At 50.1% G+C, this 11497-nt stretch overlaps 1 protein-coding gene across 1 annotated transcript; it reads right to left on the reverse strand.

Annotated features, from left to right (window-relative positions):
- Nucleotides 1-1335: 1335 nt before the first annotated feature.
- LOC124662877 (B3 domain-containing protein VP1-like) lies at nt 1336-4905 on the reverse strand. Its single transcript, XM_047200659.1, has 6 exons — nt 3496-4905; nt 3205-3330; nt 2845-2942; nt 2020-2066; nt 1846-1922; nt 1336-1533 (listed from the first exon to the last, which is right to left on the reverse strand). Exons 1-6 carry the CDS (start codon nt 4903-4905, stop codon nt 1336-1338), a joined length of 1956 nt encoding a protein of 651 aa, XP_047056615.1.
- Nucleotides 4906-11497: the final 6592 nt, after the last annotated feature.

The raw sequence follows: 11497 nt of genomic DNA on the forward strand, positions 1-11497 counted from the left end.
AGAGCACCGAGGACTTCGCAGACACCGGGCTCCCGCACACCATCAGACAACCACCGGCCTCACTGGGATCTACCCCGCGCAGATCCCAGGGAGGAAGCTCCTCCACCATCTCCGGGCGAACCACAACCACCACGGTTGGTGCCGCCACCAGATCTGGAGGTCGGGCAAAGGGGAACTCCAGCAGCCGGATCGTCGGCCAGCAGCCACCCCGGCTGCCGGAATCGCCGGATCCGGCGGAGGAGTGTCTCGGGGCACGGGAAATGGGCGAGGCCCCCGCCTCGACCCAATCTCGCGGCGACCGGGCGCCGCGAGGCCGGCGGCCGCGCAACCCCGGCTCCTCCCAGGAGTCTCCCTTGCCCCAGCACGCAGCCGACCCGAGCGCCGCCACCCGCTGCGCCCGCCGCTGCCCGCCGAGCTCGCCGCCGACGGCCGCGCCGCCGCCAGCCGAAGCCGTCTTCATGGACGCGAGGAGCGCCAACCGCCGCGAGGGCCTGAGCCTCCGCCAGCCAGCCGCAAGGAGGGGGGCCTCGCCGCCGCCGTCTACCGCACGGGCAAGGCCCGGCGGCGACCACCGGCGGCGGCGGGGCGGGGGGAGGGAGAGGACGCGGGGCTAGGGTTGTCTCTGTTTCGGGACGGGAGAGCCCACTCAACAATCCTCCCAGACTCTGTGTGTGTGTGTGTGTGTGTTTGCGGCGTATAGTGCATTTTCAAACATATATGCATAGCTGTAGTTTGTCAGCTGTTTGTGTATGTCTATACACTCGAGTTTAAATTATTCTGGCCGCCCATCTGAATTTTAGGTCAATATTTTGACAGCCGGCACAACGAACGGCGAAAGTACTACTCCTGCACTGCTGTTCTGATCTCGAAACTAGGTATGATCGATGTAGCTTAGGGAGTCTTTGCTCCGAGTGGGAAATTATCTCGATTCAACTGCAATTTGCATGTTCCAAACAGGCACCAGCTACAGAAACCAGCACACCCTTCAGGTATATTTCCTAGGTCTACATAGCGAGACATCCAAGAGCAATGTAAAACTGTAAATCAAAAACACCAGGGCATGCACGGCAGGTTCTAGTGTGCTTGTTAGACGAATTGACACAAACAAATAAGGTATGTTCATGCATGTACAGGGGTTACAGGGTTTAACGAACCAAACAACATGCATTCTTTAGTTGTCACACAGGACAGATAGCTACTTTAAATACCGTCAAACCTAGGGCTACAGTACCACGGATCATCATACAACAGGAGATCGATTTGATCATCAACATTATGTATACATAAGCTAGCTAAGTCTTCAATGGTGGATCGATTGATTTTCCTTTTGTTCCTTCAGGTGCTCACCGCCATCTGGTTCATGGAGGCAGCCTCCTGGCGAGACCGCCTGACGCTGTGCGGAGACTTCCCCTTGCAGCTGCCTGCTTCGGTGGCGCTGGCATCTTCAGCTCCCACATTATTCAAGTCGTAGGTGCCATGCTTGTACTTCGCTTGATCGTGCGCCATCGGTCTTACCTTCACACCACGTATCAGCTGGTGGTACACAGAAAGGCTGAAGTTAGCTACTGCATGGCAATTCAAAGCATAAACAAAGAAACTGCTTCACTGAATATCCAAAGACAAGCATAAAAAAAGAAACTGCTTCACTGATTATCCAAAGACAAATATTCGCATTGCATGCAAATTATATGCTGAATTGCTGATGGTAATATATATTGTGTTGATTTTATACCAGCACAAAATGACAACCATTGATTGACTGATAAGTTGGTTACACATGCATGCAAGTCATATATATGTATGGTTTGCACAAATTATATAAGATTAGGTTTATGTCAACATTACGTATTTTCCGGACTTGACATCAGAGTAAATGACGATGAAATCCCCCTCTTGCAGGTCGTTCGTACGAACAAAGTCCCCTGCAAGTTCGTGCAAATGGAATGTTTGTGAACATCTACAAGAGAAGTTACTTGCTTGCAAAATTGGATTATATGACTTGGATCCTCTTCCTCTCACCGGTGTTCTCAAGAAGATACATTCTGCTCTTATTATTAGGCCAAAACCTGCAAGCATGAAAACCAGGATCCATACACCATGTTAGCAATCTCTTATCATATTCCCTCCGTTCAAAATTACTCTACATTCTAAGTTTATTCAAAGTCAAACTTTTAAATATTTGAACAATGTAGGAAAAAATATCAACATCTACGATATAAAATTAATATTATTATAATCTTCACAAAATATATTTTCATATTTTATGTCTTTGATATTATATAATTAATGTTCATATTTGCATATACATTGAGTCAAACCTTACAAAGTTTGACTTTGACTAAACACGGAATTCATGGTAAGTAAAAAGAGAGGGAAATTATTAATTTAAAACTAATACAATGTGCACGCAAAACAACATGGAAAATATAAACTATGTTATCACAAACATCACCTGATTGCTATGACAATGGTACTGTATGCGTAAAATATGTTATTCGTAATCTACTTTAATGTTTGCTTTTGTAACCTACTGTACATGTGAAATGTCAATTAGCATTGAACCGATAGATCTAGAGGGAAAACAAATTTTCTGCATGCTCATGTTGTGCACTCACGTAGACGCAACACTATGAATGCATGCTACTATTTGGCCCCCAGATTCCCATCATGTATTCATATGACCCACTTGCCCAATTGGGAAAGGAACGTGCGTGTCCCACAGTGATGCGGTACTCATGTCATTTACAATACCTGGCCCAGTTGGTAGCCTAATTAACAAAGACAAAAGTGGACTTGATTAAGCATGCATGTTAATTTGTCCCCAAATCGAAGTAGAGTGCTCACCGGTACCGCATGCTCCACACCTGAGAGGTGCCGATGTCCTCCATGGGGATGGAGATGCCGTCCCTGCTCTTGAGCTCCGGCAGGTGCGTCTCCGCTTCCTTCTGAAACAAGCCATGGAAGAAGAGTAGGTTTTAGTATACCAACCGATCAAGAAAAAGCTTCAAAGATCCATTCATGAATTGCATCCATCAACAACCAAATCTAGTTCTTGTTAATTTAATCCAAGTTGAGAAGAACATTGTTTACAAGTGGATCGATGCACATAGATATCCATATATAGGGCTAGATCGAGCTACATTTGCAAGTGGACTCATGGATTGAGATTGAAGGAGAGATGGGGGAGATTGATCGCTGCCTCACTTTGGGGAGCACGATGCGGCCGAGGGCTCCGACGTCGCTCTGCTTGAGCACCTTCTGCAGCAGGAAGCGCAGGTTCTTGTCAGCCGCCGCCGGCTTTGCACCCTGCGCGCATGCACACGAACGACGCTGTTGAGATGCAATGTAACAAGTGGATGCATGCGCGCGCGATTCCTATCGCTGGACAGCGATGTGCGTCTGTGAGAGATGAACAGATGGAAGAAATCGCGCTCTAGCTTCGTGATTCTATGCGAGATAGCGATGGGGAGCACTAGTGCTCGTGCATGCATGCACCTGCTGCGCCGCTGCGTCCGGCGAGGGTTTCTGCTGCTTCTGCCTGGATGAGGAATTGGACTTGGTCGACAGCGGATTCGGGACCTGGACCATGAGTTGTTCCGGGCCTTGCAGTTGGACGGCCGGCGGCGGCGGCCAGAGTCCTCCCCAGCCGCCGGACGACGACGGCGTGACAGGCGCCGAGTGCGCGGAGTGAGGAGAGAAGGCCTCCTGCTGCGGGTGGATCATGGCGGTCTGGATCTGGCCCAGATTCAGCTGCTGGCTCCGCTGATGCTGCAGGGCCGACAGCCGTCGCTGCCTAGCCATCCGCTTCTTCCGGGCCTCCTTGCTCGCGGACGGTTCCGTCCCGGCCATGCGCTGCGGGCACACGCCGAATCCGGGAGCCGCCACCGCCACCGGCGTGGGCATCGGGTACGATGCGGCGCCGGGGAACGGCGCGTACTGCTGCGGCCAGGGCATGCTCGCCGCCTGCATGTCAGCCGCTGGCGGGGAAAAGGGCTGCTGGCTGCTCGTGCTGCCGCTCTGCCGGAACGGGTAGATCGCCTCGCCGCCGTAAGGTTGCTGGTAGGGCATCGTCCAGGATGTGGCGGCTGCGCTCGGGTCAGCGGGGAATTCGTACCCTGCAGGGTTGGCGCCGGGGCTGTGGAGCTCGTCGTCGACGCGGGGGCGCTTCTTCTGCAGGTGGTGGTTCTGCACCCAGGTGAGGATGAGCTTGAGGAGCTGCATGGTGCCCTGCCGCCCCCCGCCGAGCCGCGCGGCGGCGGCCTCGATGGTGGAGCGGCGGAGGCGGATGCTGCGGAGGTCCTCGGCCGAGATGCAGTCGCGGTTGTTGGTCAGCCACTCCATGAAGAACCGCGGCAGGTCGTCCGCCGGCGACGAGGAATCCTCCTGCGCGCCACCAGACGCAATGGCCTCGGATGATGCCGCGTTCCTGGCTCCGCCGTGGCCCGTGGCGGGCGGCTGGTCGTTGGAGATGGCGTCCTCTATCATCATGCCGACGTCGTCCGGGAAGAGCGGCTCGTCCTCCCAGGGCATGGAGTCGGAGAGCGTGGCGAAGTTGAGGAGCTCGTCGATGTCCTCGAGCATGTCGTCATCCCCCGCTGCAGGTTCGGAGGGATCCCGCGCCACGCCGCCTGCTGCGCCACGGCCGCGCCCGCGCCCCGCGGCGGCGAAGGCGGTGGATGAGTTGGAGGAGGAGGACGACGAGAAGGTGGAGCTTGACGGGGAGGAGAGGCATGGGAAATCCGGGAGAGACGGGAAGGTATCTTCCGCGAACATGAAGTCATCCGCCGCCGACGCCGACGCATGGCCCTTCCGGATCTCCCCCGCGGGGGCCTTCCCGCGGCCTCCGGCGCGCTTGGGCGGGTTCTCTTGCGAGTGCGGCGGCGAGGAGCCGGCGGAGGCGTCCATGCACGGAGAGAAGAGGGAGAGCGGGTGAGAGGGATGGGTGTGTGCGGCCAAAGCTGTGTGTAGGTGTGGGGGTGGGTGCAGTTACTGAGAAGGGAGATGAACAGGGAAGCAGGAGGTGGCAAGGGAGAGATGCGGCTACGCTCCACACGTGGCGACCGCTCAGGAACCACCGCCCACGCCAGCCTCTCCTCGGCAGCCCTTCTTTTCATGCCCTGCGCACCCTCCATCGCACCCACTGCCATCGGGACCCACCGATCATGGGTCCCAGCTTCAGTGAGTGGCATCGATCCCAGCGGGTGCTGCATGGTCCTGCTCGATGACAGCGGGGCCTCGTGACGCGAGCCCACATGTCAGTTACGACGTCCGGAGGCGTTGGCGGGGGGACTTGGGCGCGTGCTAAATTTGACCGCTCCGGAGGAAGCCAAAAGAAGGGCCGTCGCTTTCTCAAAAAAATAAAAAAAGGGAGCGTCGCCTGCTGTGACGTCGTCCAGCCGGAGTGGAGCCCAGCTGCCATGCGCGCCGTGGGTCAAAACTCAAAACCGTGTGCGCCTAGCCGTTACATCCCGCAGGATGTCCGTGTCGCGGGGGCGCCGACTGCTGGGTCGTTTTCGCGCCGTCCGATCGGGACTCCTTCAGGATCTAACGGGCGCGGGCTTCCCACCGGACCTGGGAGCTGCCTGGGAACATGGAGCGGTTCGTCTTCGCGGACGCCGCGAACCTACACGGACTGTTTCTGGTGACGTGGAGGTGGGACGTATGTGGTTTGGATGACGTGGTGTCTAATGATTGGTTTGTAGAGGTGGCGTGCATGGGAACCATGGCCCATGCAGCGGCCAGCTCAACCGCAGACCGGAAAATACATGCATCCGGTGTGGGTTGCGTGTGCATGGAGGAACTGCCTTGGCTTATTCGAAGTAGGTTGTTGCTGTGATGGTCAATATAATGTTACATTACTATACTATTAGTTTGGATGTTTCTCTTAGCTTTTGTTTGAAAATGTTTGATTTAGCGTCATAATAAACTTTTGTTTTTTGGCATATATAGGTGACACGACGACGAATTACCAACTAAAAGTACTAAAGTATTAGGAAGTGGTCATTGATAACTTTTTTTTGAATAGGGATAGGGTCCGAAGAACCTAGAAGCTGCTAGTATTAACGAAGCGGTGATTACATATTGCAGAAAAGCCCCTATAGATCAGGGGGATTCTGGATAAGGACTGAGCTTTTACAGAAAAGACCCTAGAAAAGACATGGAAAAAGCAATCAAGTCCTCCAAACTATGCACCGCATCTGATGGAAGTTGTCGTCGATTTTCTCCGCCACTGAACGGACACCGGCACCGGGGACGAACCACTTGGTCCGGCGTCGTGGCAGGAGCAGTAGATCTTCCCCTCGGACTTCTTGGTCTCTGGGAAGTAGAGGACGAGGAGGGTCGCCTTTCGACCATGAGATGCAGAGGCAGGGCGGTGGTAGCCGCCGGCTTCAGTCCTCTGCTGAAAAACTCCAGAAACGAGAGCATGGAGGCTCTCCGAAGCAGCAGATGTTCGCCGCCAACGCCAGCTACAGATCTCGGCCAAGAGATCTAGCAGCCAACTCCCGGCAACATCATTACCCTGTCGAAGATCTGCCGAATGGAGCTTGTGCGTGAGGGATCTCCACGCCGCTCTCACCACCATGGCGAGTAGCTTGCGAGAGCTCCAGATCTTGAGCAAAAACTTCCGATCTGTAGAGAACAGTAGCCATGGCATCGAACCGTAGATTCAGTGATATGGCCTCAAGATTATTGAAGGGTTGTGGGAGGGGGAGCTTGGTCAGCAGCCGCAGGCACCATGCTGCAACCGCCTGCAAGATCTCCTTCACCGGCTGCTCAGCGCCGCCTGGGAGCACCGAGAGCACCGCAGTCTCCGGCATGACGCCATACTCCACGGGGGAAATAAACTCTAGATCTAAACTACTATGTACAAGGATCCGGTCTCCCCTCTCCCAATCACTCCGGCATTCGAAGCCACCGGAGGAGAGGGAGACGGGAGTCGGCAGAGAGAAGGGGACTCTCAAGAGTACTGTTCATGAACAAGAGCGGTGAGGGGGGAAATGAGGGCCGACCATTGATATCCAATACCGATAATTCTATTTGGTCCACTTATCCAGTAAAAGAGTGATGTCTAAACGAGTTCCACCAAAGTTTAAGCCCAACATCGTCCAGTCTCCATGGTAGCAAATGACGAAAGTGAGTCGAGTGACATTTGACCCATTCCTGATCTCCTCTTGCCTACCCCCTCTCCCCCTCCTCCATCGAGTACAGTCATTGGTGCCGGTACAACAACCCCCCGTCGGCCTCATTCGATCCACGTCGACGGCATAACAGGCCTGCCACCTTCCTCTCAATCTCACATCAATCCAACGGCTTGTCATGGGAGTTCAGCTTGTGTGGTGAACGGTGCCTATGTGTGAAACCCAGTGATAGCAAGGGGAGTGCAGTAGTCGTTTACTGATCAATTTGGGAACAAACAGCAACGTCGTAAATCTTAATGCTTTGGTATGTATTTTACTTGATAATCGTTCATAGCTGGTGCTTCATGGTATAACAGTTGGATCAAGAGACTATATTTTAGAGGTTGGAAAAAATTGAGTACATATAACGAAGGAGGGGCATAAATATAATAATCCCCTATATTAAAAATCCTTAGAAACGGTATGAGTTGAGGTTGTTACTTAAGTCACAAATTGAGAATTCTTTCATGCTCCACTTGGAAATCTAATCCTTACTCCTTGATATCTTTTATTCCATCTCATACTTTGATTAAACATGTCTAGTCCTTGGCACGGATCTAAAAGAAAGAGGAAGAGAAAAAGATAAGACAAGACAAGATAAAAAAGAAAAAGAAAAGATGAAGGACAAAATAAGAGAAAAGGAAGGAGAAATACAAGAAGAGAGAAAAAATGCCATGGATGAATAGACATGTTGAACACTATGAGAGTGACTGAAAGCGAATGTTAAAGGTTTGGACCTGAGGGTGGATGTACGAAAGTTCTAATATAGATTTAAGAACACCTCGATATACTTGCCAGGTTAAAAATACACACAATCTATATATTTTTTGTTCTTGATAAAATTTTCAAATAAGAAACATTCTTATAAGACGTGGAAGCCTCCTAACCCATTTGATTTATATAAGAGAGGGTAGCACTCTAGAAATTTTTAATGCCTTTTAAATTTTTTGCTCGCTATTTTGCTCTCATTCATTTTATCGCCTCGTCTTTCATGAAGTTCACTCAAGTTGCTACCTTGCTCATGGATGAGAAAGAATCTAAGCTTCAAGATGTTGATGAGTGAAAAAGCAATGTGTTTTATGACATTAAAATTGGCATGGAAGTAGGGTTTTTATTGTTTTACCGCGCTAGCGCTCCCGTAATTTGTTTGTTTGACCAAGATCCCACAATTAAGGCGGAAGATTGACAAATCAATGGAAGATATCATACATGGGCGAAGTAATGATGATTGAAGGCATTAAAACACTTTCCATAAAAATGCCATTGTTTTACAGCACTAGTGCGTCGATCTCACAATTAACGCGGAAGATTGAAAAATCGATGAAAGATATCATATTTGGGCGCAATAATGATGATTGAAGGCATTAAACACATTCCATACACGTACCGCCTGTCTGGAAGTCTGACCAATAGAAAAAAAATCTTGAAGCTCTTAAAAAGGATCTTTAACAACCAGTTGCACGGCCACACCCACCCGTACAGTGTGACCATACCATGTATCGGTGGAACCGCATCGTAAAGTATTTTGCCCCTATGAATACGGATCCAAGATCAGAGTTACAAAGACGAAGAAAAACCACAAAATCTCACCTCCGAAAGGGATTGGGATGGAGAACTCACAACCAAAGGGGATACACCACAACGCTACTCGGATCTTGGAGACTTTGACATCATCAACACCATCGCAACCATCATCGACTTCATCCATCTCTTTTTAATACCGGACTCTTAGATTGGTTTGAATTTATATCCATTTAATTCGACATACTCCATTTCACATCATGATCATGTTATTTCCCCCCATCTGTGAGTATTTTCATTTGTTCTTGGGGATATGGAGGAACCCTATCATTCCTATGAACTGAAATAAAGATTTATGTTGTTTAGTTGCAATATGTGAAAGTGGTGGTTGTCTTCGGTGATGTTGTATATTGTGCACCATGCAATGTTTGCCATTAGGGAAACTGAAGGCATTCATCATTCAGCATGCTGGTTGGACGTACGTGGGTGCATAGGTGACAGCAATCCGCCGCCTATTTCAATCATGTCTTAGCGAGGAGTAAGAGGTACAAGGGTACATGACCATAGCCACAGGGAGACCCTTAATTACTGGACCTAGCACGGCATGTTAATTAGAAAGGTAGTGGTTATGAGAGTGTGCAACATATAGTGTGTCGTGTTTTTCTCGTTTACCATCTGCGTCAGGTTGAGGGATAAGTGTTGAAGTGTGGGATCTAGGGTTTGCCTTGTAGAGTTTGACGGGTCTAGTGAAGTGGAGAGTGTGGCAGAAGGAGTGGGGATTCAGGACTGGGTCAAGGGTTTTCTATTATATAGGAAACAAGACTGGAAATGGTGTTAGGGTTTGTTTTATGGGCCCTATAACTAATGTGGCAAACTATGTAGTTCGCTACTGCACATAGGGCCCATATGATTCCCCATGAAAGCGAGGCTCAACTCTGTGTTGGTGGGCCACCACTTTGATGATGTAGGTATGTGCATTTGAAGTTTGAAGCTTGCAAAATATAAAAAAATCATCCATGTAACGCTGAAACATTATTAGTTATACATAGCTATCAACATGCATGAAACGCACAATAATATTGCAATTGTGTCAAACCTACAGACTCAAAAGTGGTTGGTCACGCTAGCCAGTGAGACGATGTTGACCAATCAACGCGTCACTCACGATCCACGACACAGTACTATGTGCATCCTTTGCTCAGTTGTGGAGTTCTCGTGTGGCGGGCTTACCTATCACCAAGCATAGTTTATTGTAGGGATATGTTGCATAGAAAACAAAAAAAATTCCTACCGCAAACACGCAATCCAAGCCAAGATGCAATCTAGAAGACGGTAGCAACGAGGGGATTATCGAGTCTCACCCTTGAAGAGATTCCAAAGCCTACAAGATGAGGCTCTTGTTGCTGCGGTAGACGTTCACTTGCCGCTTGCAAAAGCGCGTAGAAGATCTTGATCACGGCGCCACGAACGGGCAGCACCTCCGTACTCGGTCACACGTTCGGTTGTTGATGAAGACGACGTCCACCTCCCCGTTCTAGCGGGCAGCGGAAGTAGTAGCTCCTCTTGAATCCGACAGCACGACGGCGTGGTGTCGGTGGCGGTGGAGAATCCCGGCGGAGCTTCGCTAAACGTGCGGGGAAGAAGGAGGAGTGGGGCGGCTAGGGTTTGGGGAGAGGGGGGTGATGGCGTGTATTTCACACGTTCGTTGGGCAACCCCAAGAGGAAGGTATGATGAGCACAGCAGCAAGTTTTCCCTCAGAAAGAAACCAAGGTTTATCGAACCAGGAGGAGCCAAGAAGCACGTTGAAGGTTGATGGCGGCGGGATGTAGTGCGGCGCAACACCGGAGATTCGGCGCCAACGTGGAACCTGCACAACACAACCAAAGTACTTTGCCCCAACGAAACGAGTGAGGTTGTCAATCTCACCAGACTTGTCTGTAACAAAGGATTAACCGTATTGTGTGGAAGATGATTGTTTGCAGAGGAAACAGTAAAAACAAGTGTTGCGATAGATTGTATTTCGAGTAAAGAGAATTGGACCGGGGTCCACGGTTCACTAGAGGTGTCTCTCCCATAAGACGAACGAGCATGTTGGGTGAACAAATTACGGTTGGGCAATTGACAAATAAAGAGAGCATGACAATGCACATACATATCATGATGAGTATAGTGAGATTTAATTGGGCATTACGACAAAGTACATAGACCGCCATCCAACTGCATCTATGCCTAAAAAGTCCACCTTCGAGGTTATCATCCGAACCCCTCCGGTATTAAGTTGCAAGCAACGGACAATTGCATTAAGTATGGTGCGTAATGTAATCAACAACTACATCCTTAGATATAGCATCAATGTTTTATCCCTAGTGGCAACAGCACAACACAACCGTAGAACTTTCGTCCTCTGTCCCGGTGTCAATGCAGGCATGAACCCACTATCGAGCATAAGTACTCCCTCTTGGAGTTAAAAGCATCTACTTGGCCAGAGCATCTACTAATAACGGAGAGTATGCAAGATCATAAACAACACTTAAGCATAACTTTGATAATCAACATAACAAGTATTCTCTATTCATCGGATCCCAACAAACGCAACATATAGAATTACATATAGATGATCTTGATCATGATAGGCAGCTCACAAGATCCAGACAATGATAGCACAATGGGGAGAAGACAACCATCTAGCTACTGCTATGGACCCATAGTCCGAGGGGTAGACTACTCACTCATCACTCCGGAGGCGACCATGGCGGTGTAGAGTCCTCCGGGAGATGATTCCCCTCTCCGGCGAGGG

The sequence above is a fragment of the Lolium rigidum genome, chromosome 6 (assembly GCF_022539505.1).
Source record: "Lolium rigidum isolate FL_2022 chromosome 6, APGP_CSIRO_Lrig_0.1, whole genome shotgun sequence".
In the NCBI taxonomy this organism is placed as follows: Eukaryota; Viridiplantae; Streptophyta; class Magnoliopsida; order Poales; family Poaceae; genus Lolium; species Lolium rigidum.

Bases quoted from the DNA above. Each gene is read 5' to 3' on its own strand.
- LOC124662877 (XM_047200659.1), bottom strand. From the start codon at position 4,905: ATGGACGCCTCCGCCGGCTCCTCGCCGCCGCACTCGCAAGAGAACCCG. The intron at 2,067-2,844 runs GTGAGCACTCTA...TCATGCTTGCAG, and splicing joins GTGTGGAGCATGCGGTACCG to GTTTTGGCCTAATAATAAGA. The intron at 1,923-2,019 runs GTGAGAGGAAGA...ACGAACTTGCAG, and splicing joins GTATCTTCTTGAGAACACCG to GGGACTTTGTTCGTACGAAC.